This window comes from Pholcus phalangioides, unplaced genomic scaffold (genome assembly GCF_987345545.1).
Source record: "Pholcus phalangioides strain wild (caught in Gottingen) unplaced genomic scaffold, Ppha-v1.0 ptg000007l_1, whole genome shotgun sequence".
In the NCBI taxonomy this organism is placed as follows: domain Eukaryota; kingdom Metazoa; phylum Arthropoda; class Arachnida; order Araneae; family Pholcidae; genus Pholcus; species Pholcus phalangioides.
In genome coordinates this window covers 33,896,029-33,916,940 of record NW_028301600.1, presented here as the reverse complement: position 1 = coordinate 33,916,940, position 20,912 = coordinate 33,896,029, and the positions used below count along the sequence as shown (strand labels likewise).

Genomic DNA, 20,912 nt, shown 5'->3' with positions numbered 1-20,912 from the left:
TTTAAAGTGCTACAAATCTGATAAATGTTGCTACAAAACATTTTTGTTTGCTGCTATGAAAATAATTGTTCCAGCTACAAAAATCAAATTTTCATTTTCCACCCCTGACGTAGGCATTTCAGGAGCAACTGACTTGAAAATCATGCATGAAAGTAGACAGGATTTGTGATGTCCAAGGCAAACTTTTTTATATAAAGCACCTAAAGTGACAATTATTGACTATAGTTGCACTTTTGTTCCTGTTGCAAAGGGCATTTCCAAAGTGTGAAACCTGAAGTGGTATCTTGTCTGCCTCTATATATGTCTGGCTGCCAATAGGATTTACCATTTTGTTTTACACCCATGCATTTCTTGATGAATTACTTGGCATTGTGTAATTATTTGTTGTCGGGTATATCAATTAAAATTCTGGGCTGTATGATTTCAGATTTACTGGAGAGGAATTAAAATAGCTTTTATATAATATAAGCATTTTATATATATATATATATTACACACCTCTGTTAAATTTTTCCATAGGTGCATATGTTTGATGAACCGATAGATGAAGCAGTCTGCATCTTAGCCAACACTGATTCTTGGTAAGACTTGATTTTTAATTTCTATTATAATACATATAGGCTATACATTGAAGCCTATATATGAAAATATTTGCACTGGAACATAAGAAATTTCTATTTTGTCATATGATCATGATAACTAATATTCAGTGAAATCCTTCAACAACAGCCACTAATAGAACCGTGTAAATGTGGCCATTATTGGGAGATGGCCTAGGTCACATTATTTATCATTACTCTATAAAAAATATGATACACAAAGTTTCTTTCCTCTGATCAGATAAAGTGAACAATGAAAATGAACATATACTTTTTAAATCCGAGCTAGTATGACCAGTTTCTGTGACCATCTGGTATTCATAGTTGATGTTTTCCATTCCTCCTTTCTCCCAGCCACACCTATTAGCACCAATATCTAGCAATAGCCAATAGTTCATTGTGTGAATCCTCTGCTTTTTATTTATTGTTAAGGTTTGTTTTTTTTTATATGGGTTTTAACAACAAGTTTGTAACCACCCCTTTGATCCCTTTCAGTCGTTGTACATCTTCATTCGGCTTGAACTCAGTTTATACAGCAATGGTTTGTTAATCAGAGAAAGAAATTACACTTTATTTCCTTCCTGAGTTTTTTTGGGAGGGGGAAGATTTCCTTAACCCCTAGAATGTTTTATTTTTCTTCCTTTTAGTGTATTTTTTCTTCCTTCAGCATTCTATCTTTTTCTCCATGCTGAAATGTACCAACAATGGATGCTTCGATTAAAATCAGAAACATTGTAAAGATAAAATCTAGGTAGATTATTTTTTTCCTTTCTGACTGGTTTCCATAATGTTATTTACACTGGGTGTAAACCCTCTTATCTTTTGAACATTTTAAGATATATTTCCAATTAGAAATAATTAGTCAAATATCATGAACCTCAGATATGCCATTCACTTTGCAAGGAGGTTTTATAAATAACCTCCTAATTTTATTTTAATACAGTCAAAGCTCTCTATCTCGAAACTGACAGGACCGAGAAAAACTTCGAGGTAGAGAGTTTTGGATAAACAGTTTTTTTGTGAGTAAGAAAAAAAAAATCTGTCCAAAAGCCTTTACTACATACTGATGAAGTTATTAGTCAAGTTACATAATAAATGTTCAGTTACACTATATGCAAATACACTGATATACGTTTAGTTTTTTTTTTTTTTTTGTTGCATACATTATTTACACACCTTATCCGGGTTGGTAAAAATCATTTTTTTTTAAATCAAAAAATCTAATTTTTTTATTCAAATCTGATTTTTTTTTTCACCTTAAAATATTAACTTATGCAAAATAAAACATAATATAATTTTTATTTTATTAACAGTTAGTGGTTTAAATATTGTCTTTAAAAATATATCTGAACAATATTAAATTCTAGATAGGTATACTTTTTAAATATAGAAGTCAGACCCCCCCGTTTTTTTAGACAATATTGAACTTGATAAATAATAAAATTTAAGTGCATAGTCATGCATGGAACAGACATTTATATATGCATAGAGGGAAAATTGTTATAAAATTTCTAATTTTATTTTTTATTCAGTCCAGGGTTGATAAAAAATATGATTTTTTTTTCATTTGAATCAAATTTTTTTGATTTGAATTTTATATTTACTCATTTTAAATTCCAAGCTTGAAAAGATAACTTATTAGGGTATTAAAACCACTTAACAGTTTTGCCCGAACACCATTTGGATGCTGTGAAAGAGTCTTTTTGTGATTTGCCCGTACGCTGCTTAATAAGCAAATTTTCCTACGCCAATCTTCTGATTTGCCCAGTTTTTTTTTTTTTTTTAGTTGGAAGTGTTTCTAATAGATAGCTCTAGTTTGAATTAAGTAAAGTTTGAATTGCAAAACTAGTGTAAACTGGTTTCATGGTCAGGTTTTACTTGCTTGCTTTCATGAGCTAGTTGTTTGAAAAAAAGCCAACTTTAAATAAAAATTCCATTTTTTGCTATAATTGAAAATTAGCATAAATTAATAAATACAATATATATAACAGTTTCGACTGCGGAATACAATATATGTAGCAGTTTTGACTGCGGAATACAATATATGTAGCAGTTTTGACTGCGGAATACAATATATGTAGCAGTTTTGACTGCATATTTATGTAATCGATTTGAATACAAAATTGCTTATCAAAAATGTGCTTATTTTTGGACACAATATGGAAAAAAACGAAATTTAAGTGGTTAAATTGTTTTCATATAACAGTTATAGTTCCCATTTTAAATTATAGACTATATTAAGCTCTAGTGATCTTGCTTGTAAAATAATCCCATTGGCATACTAAACTACTAAAAATTCCATTTATCATTCCTGTGCCATCTAAAAACAAATCATTCTACATTTGAAATAGTATTGAAATTTGTACTTCATTAAAAATCCAAAAGAACAGTCATATTATGCAACTAATATCCATTAATTTAATGAATTTAAGTATTCTGGAGGAAATCTTAATGAAATATTACTGGGATATACACACAAACATTTCTTTGAAAAATTTCTCTGTTGAGAATTAGAGTTGTGAAAATATTGTGAGTTTTTATTATTGCTTTTGAAAAAAAACATATCTTGTTTACCAACTGTGACAATTATTCCCACAGATTATTGCTACAAAGCCTGTAGTAAATTCCATTCAAGATAAAAATCTGTCTATACAGTTAATATTCTCTTTAACGACTTCACTTTCTCCATGAGAAAGAAAGTTCTTGGAAATAGACCCTAGAAACCTCTCTCTCTAAAATCTACTAAGAAAAACTGAATTACAGTTGGTCCCCTGTATTCGCGGTTTTTTTCCTTTATTGGAAATTTTTTTTGGTAACACTCAGCAATCGTCATTCACGTGTTTTGTTTACAAAATTTGAGTTGTGCTTGTTTAGGATGGCTCATTGTTCTAGTGTTACTGATAATGCTTTGAAAATGTAAATAAAAGTGAAAACTTGACAAGAAAAATTGGATATATTGAGTTCGCTTTGCGAAAGTAAGTCAGTACCTGCTGTGGTCCGCCATCACGGAATCAACGAATCTGCAGTGAGATATATCAAGAAAAAGGAATCTGAAATTCGTTCAGCTGCACCTGTGGCAGTCAAAACTTTGCAGCGCCTACGGGATCCATGTGTTTCTCATACAGAAAATTCTTTTTTTTGTGGGTGCAAAAGGTGGTGGTATAACAGAAAAAGCAAAAAATTTTACTCTTTCATAAAGAAAAGGCTGACGAAACGTCTATTTTATCAGAATTTTATGCAAGTAAAGGTTGTTTCATAGGTTTAAGAAACGATTTGGATCATGCAATTCAAAAATCACTGGCGATCAAGCCTCTGCCAACCAGGGGGCAACTAGAAAATTTCTTTGTAGAAAATTATTGAAGAGAAGGGTTATGCACCTGAGCAGGTGTTTAATGCTGACGAAACTTTACTATTTTGGAAGAAAATGACGCAAAGACTTTAAGCAAGAAAAAAAAGCAAGCTCCTGGTTTTGAGGCAAGTAGAGATAGACTTACTATGTGGTTTTGCACAAATGCATGTGGGTACACGATAAAGCCCACCACATTAGGCGGAGATAGACTTGGAGGTCTTGGGGGGGGGGGCACGATGATGATGTCAATTCACATATGCATATATACAGGGTGATTATAAAAAAACTATCCCGACATATGGGCCCCTAACTATCATACCATTCACAGAAACTGAATGAAATTTTGGCATAAGGTATTTTGAGGTATGAGCTCAAGAATGATATGGAAAACAACAGTGTCACTCTAACAGTTACGGTTACAGTGAGAAAATTTCGAAAATATCAAATGGCAACACCAAGTTTTTTGTATTGGAATGTGATCTCCATTGTGAAAAACACTAAATAGCGTTGGAATGGCACCTGTAGCACGAAAATCCCCGGAGCTAGGCAAGGAAAAAGTAAAAAGGGCTTTGCCGTGCACCAGAGCATTAATGTTCGTTTCATTCATCACACCGTTTCTTCGGCTGATATCCCAGCCTGATTAGTCCTCCACAAGGTCATGTGGAAAATTTGTGAAACACAATAAAATGCTTTATTTTATGCTGCTTCTCTGTCCTTATTGGTTGTCCTCTCTTTTAGCCTATCTACCGCCGGTGATTTTCATGCTACAGTTGCCGTTCGAACGCTATTTAGGGTTCTTCACAATGGAGATCACATTCCAATACAAAAAACTTGGTGTTGCCATTTGATATTTTCGAAATTTTCTCACTGTAACCGTAACTGTTAGAGTGACACTGTTGTTTTCCATATCATTCTTGAGCGCATACATCAAAATACCTTATGCCAAAATTTCATTCAGTTTCTGTGAATGGTATGATAGTTAGGGGCCCATATGTCGGGATAGTTTTTTTATAATCACCCTGTACATTATATCAGTCAACTTCATCTTTCATGCTGCCCCCCCAGTATCTCCGCCCATGGCCCACTGAGCATTGAAGGGAAGGATAAGCCAAAGCTCCCAGTATTTTGGACAAACAATAAAAAGGCTTGGACTACGAAAACATTTTTCCTGGATTGGTTTAAACAGTTTCATTCCGGATGTCAGGAGGTACCTTGAAAGTGAATACATGTTATTCAAAGTTCTTTTAATACTGGATTGACCGAGGAGGAATTAATGTAGCTGACTAGTTCTGAAACTGAAACAGTACCAGATGAAGAAGATCAAGATAAAGAAATAGAAGACAAGTTCACCACAAGTAACACAGCAAAAAGGCTTCGCAAGCTCAAATCAGCAATAGATTATTTTCATAACATCGATCCCTCTATTTTAAGTTCTTCACATGTAGAAAAATTGGTAGAGGAAGCCTTGTCAACATACTTGATGATATGAACAAGACATGGCAATCAGAAAAATGACGTTCTTTCAAAAAACATCGCCAACAATCGCTGCACCCTCTTTTACATTCCGTTCTACCTCTGCGTCACCCTGCTCTTTCTCATGATGTTCAGTAAACGAGATATACAAAAAAACCTATGGTTTCCGTATTTGCGGTCACCCCTGGACTGTGACTCTATCAACGTGGCTCTTCACCCAAAAAAAAATTATCTTCATCACATTTATTTAAATATTAATTAATATGTAAATAATTAAAATATGAAACTTACTATCTTATTTAATTAGGGATAGGTTTATTATAAAGCATCACGATGATGAAGAGAAGAAAGAAAACATGTTTGAATTTATTCCACTGGTTTTTGGATGTAATATTACGCCCGTGATTGCAAAGAGGTTAAATAAAGATAAACATGTTGGGGTAAATTGAGAAGCTATCCATACTTAGAAAAGCAACCATAAATATTTTTATGGGCATTGTATAATATTTTATTATGTATATATAATAGTCTTTAGAGTGTTCATAATTGCATTTTTAATTTATTTGCAGTGTTTTAGAAATATGACATCCAATATTTGTTATGGGCATCTTTCACTCAGCCACCTTATTAGGCATATTGTTTGTTGTGGCCTTGTATTTGTATTTGGTTCACTTTTTGGCTATTCTTCAATTAAATATTTGGCTTGAAGTTTGTTAATGTTTTTCGACTCTCATGTCAGTTTTATGGTTTTGCTCGTATATTTTACATGTTTTAACGCCGTTTGAAATGGCTACCTCTGGTACTCGTTGCTCTGTATCACTAAGAGAAAATATTCAGAAGAGAAAAAAATTGTCATCGAATACAGTATAGATGTAAAATGTGAGTTTGTGCTCTTGCAAATGAATTCAATGTCCTTTTACTAAAGAAGGTATTTTGAAGTTACTAAAAAAACTGAAACCCCATTCCGTAGGCCCCGATGACATTCCAAACTCCATTCTCAAATATTGCATGGAAGAAATCTCTGACTGTCTTCTATTCTTATTTAAAGTCTCACTAAATACCGCCATACCCCACCGATTGGAAAATCAATAAAATTATTCCCATGCACAAAACTGGTCCCCTTTCCAACCCCCTTAACTTCAGACCAATATTTATTACTTCATCCTGTTGTAAGATTTTCAAACATGTTATTGCACAGGAAATCCATGCTCATGTAGACTCCATTAACTTTTTCTTTCCCAACCAACACGGCTTCAGGCGATCTTTTTCTACTACATCCCAACTGTTTCTTTTCATCCATGACCTTTCCAAAGCCATTGACTGGAAGGTACAAACCGATACAATCTTCTTGGATTTCTCTAAAGCCTATGATAAAGTTCCGCACAATAGCTTCTTCCTTAAACTTTCAAATCTTGGTCTTAATGTGCAATTGCTTAAATGATTAGAAGCTTTCCTAAAAAGTTGTAAACAATTCGTTCATTTTAAAGATCGTGATTCACCTTTTTCCACTATAAATTCAGGTACTCCTCAAGGAGTGGTTATCTCGCCTTTACTGTTTTTAATATATATAAACGACCTCCCTGAAACCCTCAACTGCTAGATTTTTTGCCATAGGCGTAAACTTCTATATGGCCCATGGGCCCGAGCCCCCCCAACATTTTTGAAGACGCGGCTCAGCCCCCCCAAAAATTCGTATGAATATGGCTTATTCATTTTGCAATGATGAAAATTTTTTTTTTAACCAAAAGTTGTCCTAATTATGAATTAGTTAATGGAAACAATCTGCTCAAAATTTTAGTTCTTTTAAAAAATCTGGATGGTCTTTGGCTTTCTTGTTCCATGACAATACGTTTATCTCATTTCTTCCCTGCCGTTCAATCCCCAATCGCACCCTCCATCGGTTCCAATCCTTTTACTGCCAGAAGGCACGGCTGAGAGGAAGATTCTTTGAGGTGTTGAGGGGGCTCTTTCTTCTTTGCCTGTGGCAAAAACTGAGTGTTTCTTCTTTTGTTCACTGCGACCGGAGGACGGCCATGGCGCCGACATGAAAATAAGCCCAAAGATGCGTGGTGGGGGGGAGGGGGGAGGTTGAAAATTGGGAAGCAATGATATTGAAACCGAAATAAATTACACTCTATAAAGAATAGGTGCCAGAACCTAGAGGCTGAGGCCATTTGAGCCCCCCCCCCACCCCGCCGCAATAAATTTTGTAAGGGGACTGAGCCTCCCCAGTAATTACTGAAAAAAACCATTGTGCAATGCATTCTCCCTCTCCTTCGTACACGCTTGAGTCCCGTATATGCGGGAGGACCAATAACTTTTAGGCCCTCCCCCCAATGTTTTTTTGAAAAATATTGGGGAAAAAAGCACATTCTAAATGCCCATTCATAACAGATCTTGAGGACCGATGCCGAAACATTTTTCAAGCCCCTTTACAACAAAATTTGACTGGGGGTGGGTGTAGAACACAGAATCAAATAAACAACAAGTGAATTATAATATTGATTTTAACAAAGGAAATGAAAAATAAATGATAATTTTTCAAAGGTCCAAGACCAACCCCTCGACCGGGATTTATTGGCCCATTCGTTAAGTCACCACTACATTTTAACAATTAATACAAAATATTATCTTTATAACTAAGGGATTCCTGAACTATTTAGGTTCGCAGCACTCATGGAAATTTTAAATGTTGCCCAACACCTCAGCCAACGTCTTCCTAAAGAGTGTAGTCAACACCATAACCCTTGTTTTGTGGAACAGATTTGCACCCTCCACTAATATAATTTGACTGGCTCTTCGTTTTCGTAAGAATGCTCATTTAGGAAAGAAAATTAGAATTTTTTTTTGAATTTTTGAGTAGGAAAACTGAACATCCTAATCTAAATTGTGCATGTGTATCAACAAAAATTGTACAAACTGTATAATTTTTATTGATGACGTGACTGAAAAGGCAGTGACAGCAACGCCAATGAGGTATGTGGTATCCCCGCCCCCTCAACGTTTTCTCCCCTTCTGGTTGGGAATTTCGAAGATGAGAAACGAAACTAAAACTAATTCAATAAAAAGTTATCAATTAGGTCATTGCAAAGATGGCCTACTACACATTATCGGTGGGGGGGGGGGAGATAGCCTACAAGTTGGCTACAAGACTCATTCATTCATAAGAAAAATATCGCTCACAAATTGAAAAGAATTTCTTCAATTTAAAAAGTAAAAATTAATCTTCAATTACCTAAGGAAGCAGGTTGGCCATCCCTTTATAAATAGTGAAATGCATGCACAATATCGGTATGTAAGTGCCGCAAAATGTATCTATTTAAAATTCAATAAATCATAAATAGTCAGTCCTCGGTATAACGTCACTCGGGGACCAAATAAAAATGACCGGAAGCTGCGATAACTTGATAACGAGTAATCCCATTTCACTAATTTTGTTGGCAAGGACTATAAAAGAGATGTTATAGGCATCCCCTATCCTGCACCAGGGCCTCAGGCTGGGGCCTTTGGTGGATATAGTGAATTTTTCGTGTGAAAAACAAAAAATGATAGGGGGTGGGGGGGATCGTCCCCCCCGCACTGGAGCCCTGTTAGTCCAATACCTTCTAAAGGTAGGGCCTCCAAAAAATGGCTCGGGGATCCATGATGTTCTTAAGTCAGCCACCTCGTTGGGCAATTTGCCTGTTGTGGCGTGGTATTTGTATTTGTAAAGCAGCTTGCTATAGAAGGTGTTGGTTAGTCCCACCGTTGAGCGGGGGGGGGGGCATGTTTATAGTGCAATGTATGTCTGATGATAATAGTTATGACTTTACAACGAGATCTTTGGACGAGAGATCTTTTCAAGCCTCTCTCTCGGTCATCCGTTTATAAGATTTCAAATTGAAAATTAATTCAACAAAGAAAAAATTATAGGTTTTCTTTCCATGTTTAGCGAGAAAATTATTTTTCTATGAACACAGGACCATAGCGTGCCTTTTCAGGGCCCCCAGGGCACACTTTTTCTGGGGGCCCTTGGAAAGGATTATTATTATGCAAAATAAATGTACATTATTTTGTGGTGCCCAATTAGGCATGTGGCCCTGGTGCAATGCCCTGGTTGCCCCAGCCTAGTTAGGGGGCCTGTATGACCATATAGTAGTTATTCCAGACAACCAGCTTTCGCGGGTAGATAGGACAAGGCAAATCGCTTTGGGACAAGATCAAAGAAAAGCGTTGGGTAGCAGGATTAACCATTGAGGACAACAAAACACGTACTTCTGACACGGGCATCAGAAAAGAGCAATCACTAATTTATTTTTTCTTAGCTGAGGATTGTTTACTGTCTCTGTAGATCGGCTGGCGACAGAAGTATAAAATGCCATCAGTGAATCCTCTTGAATGCACTTCTGTACTATGCCTGTGACAGATACCCATTATGAGTTAAAAGAAAAAAGAAAAAAAAAGGAGAAAACTGTTCAACAGAATACACCCCAACCCCCCCCCCCCCCCCCCCACTTGTTAACTTGGGAACTGGTTGACGGGTCTATATCGCTTCCTGTACGATCTCCTTCCTCATTGTTTGTACACCCCTCTGGAGGTAGCAATGTATTATATGATAGCAATAATGAGATGGAGGGGGCCCGTAAAAGATCCCAGCCTAGGGGCCCTGCTTCAGGATGTGGGGGCCATGGGTCAAATCACCATTTGACCAGCCGAACTATAGTAGTTACAAAAGGTAATTGCCGACAAATGGTTGCGCACGAAGACGTGAGAAATTTTTCTGTTCAGAGTTGACAATACCGAAAACAGGATTGTCATATTAACTATAGCATATAAGAAGAGGAAGAAACATCCAGTTGTTTTTGAATCCAAGTGTCATCGTTGAGTGTTCATGTTACAAATTTTCAAGTCAACGCTGATCGATCGTTGCATCCTTACTCATCCTTCATGATGAAGGAATCATCATCAAAGCCCGATTTGTAGCAGAGCAACAATAATCTTGGTAAGTACAACCTCATTAGCAGTTTCTCTAATTTTTTGGGAATTTTGCGATTGCATAAAATGTTTATACAGATATTCTTGAGGCCAAAAGCTTTTACGACAAACATTGTTTGGAACAAGATTGTTAAAGAAATCTAAAGTACAGTAGAACCTCGATTATCCGAGGGTGGATTATCCGGAGTTCAGAAATTACAAAACAGCGAAAGGTGAAAGAAAACCGACCATGAAATTATTGATCAGACAACACAAGAGATTTTGGTAATAATATTCGGTGATAGTGATTAGAAGAATGGGAACAGAGATTGTTATTGAAGTTATGATCAGTTAAGTCAGAGTATCCTATAATGGGCAATATCGCCCCTTGGGGACATGGAAAGGTCCGGGGGGGGGGGGATTGAGAAAAAAACAAATTCTGAAGAGGAGGACGATGAAACAAAAAGTTTGGGAAACTGCGAGTTGGATTATTTAAATTTGTTTTGCTTAAACAGTGGTCCCTAATAACAAGGAACAAAATAAGTCGAAAATAATTTGTGTAAAAAAAACATCTTATGACACCGAAATTTTTTGGTTTTTCTGCAAGTCAGGACCTTTGACTTGAAGTGCCCCTAGAAAAAAGTGGACAATTATAACCCTGCATAAATAGGGTCAAAGATGTTTAGTTTATTAGCGAATAGAGTAAATACTATGCTGTTTAAATTAAATGGGCCACTTCATGCAGAAATTAGGACCGGTTCAGAAACTATATAATTGTATAACTAGGTTCTTGTGTGTATTTTTTGCGTAAATTTAAATGTGAGTATTTGACATGAACAACATGAGGATACAAGAAATATTTATTTTAAATCAACGAAATGTATAAATATGCGTTTCATTCGAACTGTTTGCTATTGCTGCTATGTTTGGTTATTCCTGGTGATTTAAACCGTGGTTTTCGATAGGCCGTGGTCAGCATTACATGATTGAAAATTTTTATATCGTTAGGTTATTAAGTTATTTTTGTTAAAATTAATTTTTAGGATAAAATATGAATGGCATATCTATCACGTGGGTGTTTATGGTAAAAACTGATACCAATTGATTTATTGAAAATGATTGCAAATAAGATAATGCTTGACCAAAAATAATTACCGGTCCTGCAGGTCCTTCAACGTTGAAAGTTTTTACATACATCAGTAGTATATGAGCAAAAAAACACTATACGTTGAATATAAGTGTTATACAAATACTAAAATTTCGGTTAATAAGCACTCGCTCAGACGTATATTATATGTAAACAAAGATTTTCCCCCTTCTGATTTATGAATTAAAAAAAAAGTATTTATACTTTTACTGATATCAGTATGACTTCAGTATTATACTAATACTGAAGTGTTTGTTGTTAACAAAAATAAGCGAGCTGCTATGCCAATGGATTTTTGAACGTTTGCTATCTGCGGCACACCATAATATTAATAGCAACTGATTACCTATGTTGGCCAAATAAAATCGAAACCAATGTTTTTATACCCTCTATGGTTCTCTTCCATAAAACGTATTGAAAATTATTTTTTTTCCAGAAACCGATGTAAATTGGCACTGTTAGCATATTTTTAACTGAAACAATACATCATCACAGCAATTTAATTAATTATACTGGATTTAACTAGCTAAAATAATTAATTAACGGTAAAATATTGTCTGCCTTAATTTTAATGTTATCTATAAACAGATAGAATTTTGCTCAGCAAAGTTGAATAGTTTCGTCCTTGAATTTTATTTCCATTTCCCTCAATTTGGTGCTATAATATAAATCTCTGAGCACGTAAAATTGGGTAGATAGATAAAAATTATTGTAATTATATAGCTGTACCTTGTACTGAAATGACACTAAAGGATGTACTTTCTGAAATACCAAAAAACCTGTTTGTGTTTTTTGACCATTTACCATGTCTATTCAAAAATCAACGGGACTATATAGGGTTAATGCGCAAAAAAGTTGCTCTTCCTTCACATTTTTTTAATTGATGCAATAAAATTATTGCATCATTGATTTCATAATGAGATTATCACCATATCAGATATTATCTACACCGAACTTTTGTCATTAATTACTCAATAATAATTTTCTCATTATTAATACGTGAAAGAGCTCGAGCTCAGTATGGTGTTGCATTTTTCCTCTCTTTAAACACTGAACTCACTCAGACATTTTAATATTTTTGTTTTGTTTGTTTATATTGAATTTTTTGCAAATCAAATACGGTACTCCTGTACTATATTGAAATGCACATTATTGAACACAAATGAAATGAAATTAAATATTTCTGCTCGAAGAAATGCCGACCAACAAAAAACCAAAATATCAAATCGTAATATTTTCAGTGATTTTGTCCTCTTTCCCCCACCCCTAAAGAGAAAAAGAAATGAACATGAAGTAAAATCATTTGTCAAACATTTTATAGGATAGCGGCTCTGGCTGCAGAAGCCTATATGACCATGCTTTTTGAATTTTTCATCGAGTATAAATTTCAATACTGTTTTAAAACATTGAATGATTCCTGTTTTGATGTCATTTGAATACAGCCGATCTTGACAAATCAAAAACTATGTAGGAAACAGCCATATTCCTGAAGAGCCAAGCATGGTTTTTGCTGAAGAAAAACGGTCCGAAATGATGTTTTTTAGATTTTTTCAGGACTTACGGAGGACCCCCCCCCCCCTCTCCCATGTTGAAAGCCACACTGTTTTCGTCATCCTATGATTCCACTCTAGCAATCACATGCAGAGAATGTTTGGTGCCGATACCGATTTTCTAGTCGCCATGGTGACCTGGAGCCCGAGATTTGTCAAGCCCTGATATATAGGGACAGGGTTCGTACTCTCCTTGAAAATCCTTGGAGAAAAAGTTCATTTTCAAGTCTTTAAAAGTCCTTGAAAAAAATTATAATCATTTTCAAAGTGTTCCTGCGGATGTGACCACGGAATGGAGGTGGCTTCAACAATATCTGTTGCAAGTTCCGAAATGAACTGACTGCTAACGGAGGTTGATTGTTGACCGTAGATGCACGCAAAAACAGTTCTTTAAAACAGAACTGATTTTTTTCAAAAGAGCTGAACTCGATGCTTTATTGACATTTTTCTTGAATATATAAATCGAACAACACAGACGAATTTTTTGTTTAAGTTTATAAATAACGCATTTTTGTATTTCAAATCTTGAAAGGAACATCATAACAGTGCTTGAGGTTTATGAAACAGCTGTGTCAATATTAGTGCTGTATTTCGAGTAATTTTTTTTTGTAATATAATTTTTTCTTGATTTCAATTTCATGAAATATGGTTTTGAATTACAATAATTTTTAGTTTTCATAGGGAAATTTTTGCGGAAGAGTAAGGTAGAGATAACGTTTCAGTTATACGATTTTTGCATTTATACGACGCTTTGACCCGACTTCGGCGACGTGCTTAAAAACCTCGTTTATACGACGCGACGAATAAACGAGATTCCATTGTATGGGGGCTTGAGCCCCCCCAACATTTTCAATAACTTTACGCCCTTGTTTTTTGCTGATGATTGTGTATTCTACCACACAATTAATGATAGATCTGATCAAGAAATTCTCCAACGTAATCTTGTTTCCATCTCAGATAGGTTAATGGGCATGTGCCAACATGAGCACCAATCTAAAACAGCTTTCATGAGAGCTACACATAAAACTCTTCCCCTAGAATTTTCATACTTGATAAATAATGTAACCATATCCCAAGTTTCTCAATTTAAATATCTGGGTGTCATAATCTCGGCTGATCTCTGTTGGAATAATATCTATTATGTCTACCAGAAATGCCTCAACATACTTTTTCCTTCGCCTCAACCTCAAACATTCTACTTGTGATGTCCAACTTCTCTGCTACCAAACTTACATTTCTCCCGTTCTTTCTTACGCAGCTGAGGTCTGGCACCCCCACACCTCTAGTAACATAGACAAACTTGAATCTATCCAAAATAAATCTGCCCGCTTTATTCACAACTGCTGGTCATCTTTTAGTTCAGTTTCCGATCTTAAACTCGAACTTAATCTCCACCCACTCGCTACTTACCAACTTATCTCCCGCTTAGCCATGCTTTACAAAATTATTCATGGTAATTTAAATTTCGATACGTCCGGTATTTTGTCTAGTCCTTCCTATGTTTTCAATAGACTTGGCCACCCAAAAAAATTAAAACCTATTTTTGCCTCTACAGATTGTTTTAAATTCAGTTTCTTTCCCAATACCATAGTTGAATGGAACAAACTCTCCTCTACTATTGTTAACTCCCTCATGATCTCCAATTTCTTGTCTTATGTTTCAAAGCATATCTGTAATCTACTGCGTCCTCTTGTATAGGCCTTGGGCCAACAATATTGTATTTGTGTATATATATATAACATTTTGAAGCAAGAGGAACATTGGCAAGAAGACTGGCTGAAGAACAGAAATCAAGCTAGGAAAAATCAGTATATAAAGACAGAAGGGTTTTTTACCATTGACACAGTTGTGTATGATTGGTTTGTTTCAGCCACAAGCAAGAATTTGTGCTTCTCACCCGATTCTACAAGAAAAAGTTTGAGAAACTGCCGAAGAACTCTGATTCATCTACTTCAAATGGTTGGTTGGATAGTTTTGGTGCCAGGTTGCCATGGTGACTAAAAATTATTCAGATATTATTGTTAAATTAATGTCAAGACAGCACAATTTTCTGAATTTTTGTAAGCGTGTCAACCAACATGTAAAGGGATCTTCCAAGTCTCAGAAAACATTATTTTGAACTTCTTTTTTTTCAGAAAAAATATGTTTGGCTCCTAAGAAATGTGGCTGGTGCCTAAATTTTTATTTGATTTGTCAAGCCCTCATCTAAAATAATTCAGATATCTGTGTTACAATGTGGTGTTTTGGAATTGAAACATATCAGGAAGTTCTGCCATAAAGTCTATTTTATTTCTGGGTGGGTGCTTTATAGAGGGAATTTATTTATGCAGAGGGGTAACCGAGTGATAAATTGTAAAATTCCATTTTAAAATGTTTTCCCGCTTGGTGCAACTTATTTTCACAGTCCCAACTTTTACTAAGGCTCATCACAATTTCCTACTCGCAACATTTTTTCATGATGGTTTTTTAAAAGGTAATAAGTAGGGTCCGGTATATTTTTAAATGAAGTAATCCACTCTGTTACTTAGCGATAACTGTTGCTGATGAAACAACATAATTCTCAAGACGTGTTGTAGTTTTCTTTCGAAGCCCTATTTCTAATGCGCATATTTTTCATAATAGCCTGGAGCAGGTGGAGCCATGGCTATAACATCTGCTTTGCTTGGAAGCAACACTATTTCTTGTTTCCTGTGAAGTTCTTACAGATTGGTCAAAACATATTGAAATACACATGGAAAAAATAAAAGACACCCATAGGTGGGCAGATATTTGTTTCGGTATATAAGGGTACAAATATGGACACAATGGTTTCCGATTGTGTGAGTTGGTGCCATCGTGAATTGGTTAAAAAAACCCCGAAAATTCAGGTTTTTAACCAATTGTGCAATAAATTGAGAGTCCATTGACTCCCAGATTCAAATAGGGTTGAAAAGTAATGAGTCAATTAAGAACTCCAACACATTGATGGAGTCAGGCCAGGAAGATTAAAAAAGGGAAATTTAATTTGTCATAATTTCCTGTTGCTGTTACAAAAATAAACAATTAACTTGAATCGGAAGATCACATATTGATGCTACTTATTAACATGACAGGTCTAGCGCATCGTTTTATAAAAAAAAACATCATTGTTGAACAACCAATATTTGCCGATCAGGAATTAAATAGTTATGATTAAGTGTTCATCTTAATTAAATTTTCATATAAATAATGAACATAATATTACATTTGTTAGCTGATTGTAGTGCCCCCCCCCCCAAAAAAAAAACCATTAAACAAAACTTATCTCATTTGGTCCGTGGTGGTTTGCTGAAACCTCTTCAGTGCACACACATACACAGTGGCACATGATGATGATATGGAAGGCATTGATAAGCCCTTCTCGATTGTAAACGAGCAGAGGGGTAGGTATATTACCATACTGTTCGTTTGTTGTTATAGCTGGGATGAAGCGCAAGTCCTGGCGCAAGAGCACAAATGACCCGTTATTAAAGAAAATTTGCAGGTGGTCTGTAGACTAACATACTGTTTGTGAGTTGACAATCAACTTCAAAGCATCTTGGATATCATCTTTGCTTTTGCCATCACCATTTCGGCAAGCAGGCGGGCGAGACATCAAAGATCATGGAAAAGGGCTACCTTTTCTTCAAGCATCTAGCATTGTTCTCCAACTCCTCTCCACTGAGTGAAACTCAGTATTTTGTCAGTATACTTTCTCGGGAACACGTCACACGAGGTCCCCCATTGGCTGAGGGCTTGTGTTCATGTGTCCTTCAGTCAGTATATCCAGTACTTGTCCACGTGATCGTCTTCGGAGGCGAGTGGTTGTTGCGATGCTGATGATGGTGTGGTGACTCATATATATATTTATTTATTTATATAATGTATATATGTATAAGACAGATTTCAAGAACCAACTTGTAGTAATTTTTTGTATATTGCATACAGGGTATTTCAAAGTATTATGTTTATTTCTTTAACACGCACTCAAATTTCTTAACTTGGCATACATTTTTCGATTAATTTTTTGTAGAAATTGAATTCACATAATGTACTTTTTATATACTTTTCAGATTTAGAAACATTCATTTCATTATTTTTCAATTAGTACATTTCATATTTTTAAATTTTCATTGCTCTGTTGTGAGCTGCCCCATGGTACTGCACACAATTGCAACGTAGTTTGTTGCATCTCCAGATTCTTAACATATCCGACTGACAAAACCAGCAGATAGCAAAATGAATTCACTAGAAGTCTTTTTTTTTTCTCAACGGATCATTTGTTTATAACAACTTGAAGTTTTTTGTTTCTTTTTCAAACAAAACACAATTCATAACACACCCGAAAATTGTATTGTTTTCACATTATGATCAGGCTCTAATCTCAACTAAATTCAATAGATCTCGTGGCAAAAATAAAAGCACTTATTTCTCACCAAGACTCCAGAGAACTGTCACATCCAGACATCTTGTTTTCGGCAGATGTTTAAACACATATCAGTCTATAAGCAAGTCCTAGATTATTGTTGAGATATTTTGTAGAAGGAAATACCCAGGACGTCATCACAAAGAACCATGAAGGGGCTAGAGTTTGGTGACCAATCTGTTCGAAAACTTTATCTTGTTTGATTTTTCTGCAAGTAAAAGAGACTACAAAAGTTGAACATTGTCATTCTCGAAGGAGACAGAAATTCTCTCAATGTGCATTCTGACTCTAATTACTCACAATAGTAATTAATTCTTGCATTCTAGATTAAGATATATTTTTGCTGCATCTCTAAAACATACATTTGCTGTCTAATTATAAAATGTGTAGTATTAGAATCTGTCAAACTAACTATCAGTATCGTTGGTGAAACATTTTTTTTTAACTCAACAAAAACTTGAAGCTTCCATTAACTTCACTCTGGAAAAACGAAAAGAAAATCATTCTTAAAACTATATGTAAAAAAAACGTAAGAAAACAAAACCAACGTAGCTCAATATTGAACAACTTGCAAAGAAATACGAATGATACAGAATTTTAGTGTATGCTCATTGAAGAAAATAACAGTTCTGTGTATCTTACGATGAAGGTAATTATAAGAGAATATCTTCCCTTGTCTATAAACTTTGGTTTTACTTTTTGCTTTGAACTTAATTCTGAAAATTTATCTAGTTTTAAAATAATTTTTTAAGGTTTTAATCTTTAAAGGTGCAGAAAGTAACAAAAACTTTTTAAACCTCTCACCGTGACTGTGAGAATATTCTTGAAATAAAAGTTGTCATTATGAGGTGATTATACCAAATTTTTTTTAATGTTTCAAACAGTGAAAACTGAATTATATTTCACAATATCAACAAAGTTATTGTTTTTCATTATTTAAAGAGAAAAATACTGTAAATTCTCAGATTTTTACATCTTGAAGAATTTTCTCGCCTTGCATCTCTAAGTATATTTTTAACCTCAAGGCAAAATGAACATAATAAAAATGTGAATCAATCACATGTTGAAAGATAGGTAAAAGAAATAGTAAAATGCATCTGTAAATATGAATGTAAATCCATATTACCTCTTGGTGAGAGAGGTTTTTATTTGCAGCCAAAACAAATTATCTTGGCCCACAAACAGGCTACCACACCAACCTGCCTTACAACAAAACAATTATGTCACTACCAACATTTGATCAAAATTTGCATATTAATTCAAGTTCAAATTGTATCAGATTTTCACAAATTCTAGAATGACAGCAATACAGAACAGATTGACCATGATTGCCGAATACACAAACCACTGATGATTGAATAACAAAAGTAAATATTTCACACTTTTTAAACAATTATTTTGAAATTAAGAAACTTTTTGTGCTATGTCTATTGGTATGTTATACAATAAGTAATGCTGCGGATTCGCAGAATCGGAAACCTGTGTGCACTGTGTCTGTACCCTAATATATGAGTCTACAAAAAGAGAAAAAATAATTCCAAAAATCAAGACAAAATTGTGAAATTGTGATAATATATGAGGACCATTGAAATTGAAAATGAGGACATCTAGTGACCTTAAATATTTTTGCATATTTTACTACTTACATAGTGTGTGATTACTGTATGACCTTATCTCTCTGACTTGTTTACGTAGCTGCCAACTTCCGTATTTAGCCCAGAAATGTTGGATTTTGCAACATTTACAGTAAAATAAAGCAAAATTCTTAATATATTATGGAAAATTTCTGATGAGCGGGAAATTGAGAACTCCTATAAATATTAGTGAAATAAAATTATTTCCTAAAAAAAATTTAATAGTACAAAATGCCCAGTAAATATCACACATTCATGGAAGCATCGCTCAAAAACTGAACATTTCTTTAGGATAGTTGGACAGCAAATTATAAATATGTGAATGTCCCTTAAAATATGGTTAATATGGTCACCTTATGTATTAATTTTTATTTTGGTTATTATGCCCATAAAAAATTTTATGAAAAAGTTAGTTTGCTAGATTTTTAAGTAAATTACAGAATTTTCATAAGGAAATTACAGAATTTTTACCTTTTTGAGATAGCACATTTGTGTTTTAATTCCATTCACAGCTTGTGTTTTAATTTTTAAATATTATTCATGATATTTTCATATGGATATTGGATAATTTTATATATTTACTTAAATTTTTTTCTCTACTACATTTATAAAAACTTTGTCTCTTGCAGGAATGTTGAGATTTTGTCAGTTGAGCATTCATTAGATGGGAAGTTGGTTTTCAATACTAGTCATGCTTGTATGTCTATTCTGGTTAGCAATATGTGTGAAGCTGTTTTAAGCTTGATGGAGTTAGGAGTATCCCCTGAATCGGTAAATTTTTGGATAATTTTTAGTTTTTTTATCTAGATTTTATTCAGTAAATTACTGAATTGTATTGTTTGAGAATTTGTGAATCTATATAATCAGTGTTTTGCAAGTCAAAATTTCTACTAAGAAGTATAATAATTGACTTAACATCAATATGTTTATTAATATCAGAACATAATGTTACATTCTTTGACAACCATTTAGAAAGTCCAGTGAAACCTTTTTATTGAAGCAAAATGCAGTCTGAATCTTGAATAAAGTGAGATATCATTTACTTTAATGAAAAAGTGTAAGATTCATTACACAAATAATGTCAGGGGATGTCCCAGTCAGTCTCAGTTCTGCTCTTTTTATTGCTAAATACCACTTATACTACAGTTGATTTCAAAAGCTTGGGCATAGTACAGGACTGTCATTTCAACTTTTTTTTTGGGGGGGGGGGGCAAAGAACATATACTCAATGTATGGATAACAAACACAGCAAAAAGAAATCTCTTAGCATTTATTCAAACACGCACAAGGCTGTATGAACAGTTGAAGTTCCACTTACATGTATAATGTTTTCTAGAAACTAACTATAAAATGTTATAAGTGGAAAAATGTTTTAAATGGGAAGTTAATGGGAAGGCATAGTTTTATGCCTTTCATAGTTTTTTTAATGTAGTTTTTAATTTTTTAGCAAACATTACAATCCATATAGAGATTTAATAAGAAACAATTATTTGTTATTTCATTTAATATGTACATGTACAGGGCATCCATAATTAAAAGACCCTATTTTATAAAGTAGCCTACAGGCAAAACCAGTCATCAGAAAAGCGTGAAATTTTGTGGAGGACTTCGTGAAATGATGGGAATTTGTTTCAGGGGGACAAATTAGTTGTACATATCACCACCAGAGGGAGTTTCACTTTCAAACCTGTAGTAAACATGTGCATTTATGCTTTGTCACGCAGCAGCTGTTATAAAACCTAGAAACATTCAAGGAGATCTTGTTTCTTAATGTGTTGCTGCTT

General features: G+C 34.4%; 1 protein-coding gene across 5 annotated transcripts in view; it reads left to right on the top strand.

Annotated features, from left to right (window-relative positions):
- The window catches only part of LOC149085217 (folliculin-interacting protein 1), a 132,596-nt gene that overhangs the window by 96,329 nt on the left and 15,355 nt on the right, over window positions 1-20,912 (top strand). For 4 of the 5 annotated variants that reach the window (XM_089233083.1, XM_089233085.1, XM_089233084.1 and 1 more), the window contains 2 exons: window positions 520-581; window positions 19,758-19,899. In XM_089233083.1, coding sequence (XP_089089209.1) covers window positions 520-581; window positions 19,758-19,899 — 204 coding nt within the window. Of the gene's footprint in view, window positions 1-519; window positions 582-5,990; window positions 6,110-19,757; window positions 19,900-20,912 lie in introns of those variants that run through there. The other variant, XM_089233086.1, reaches the window with a different exon arrangement.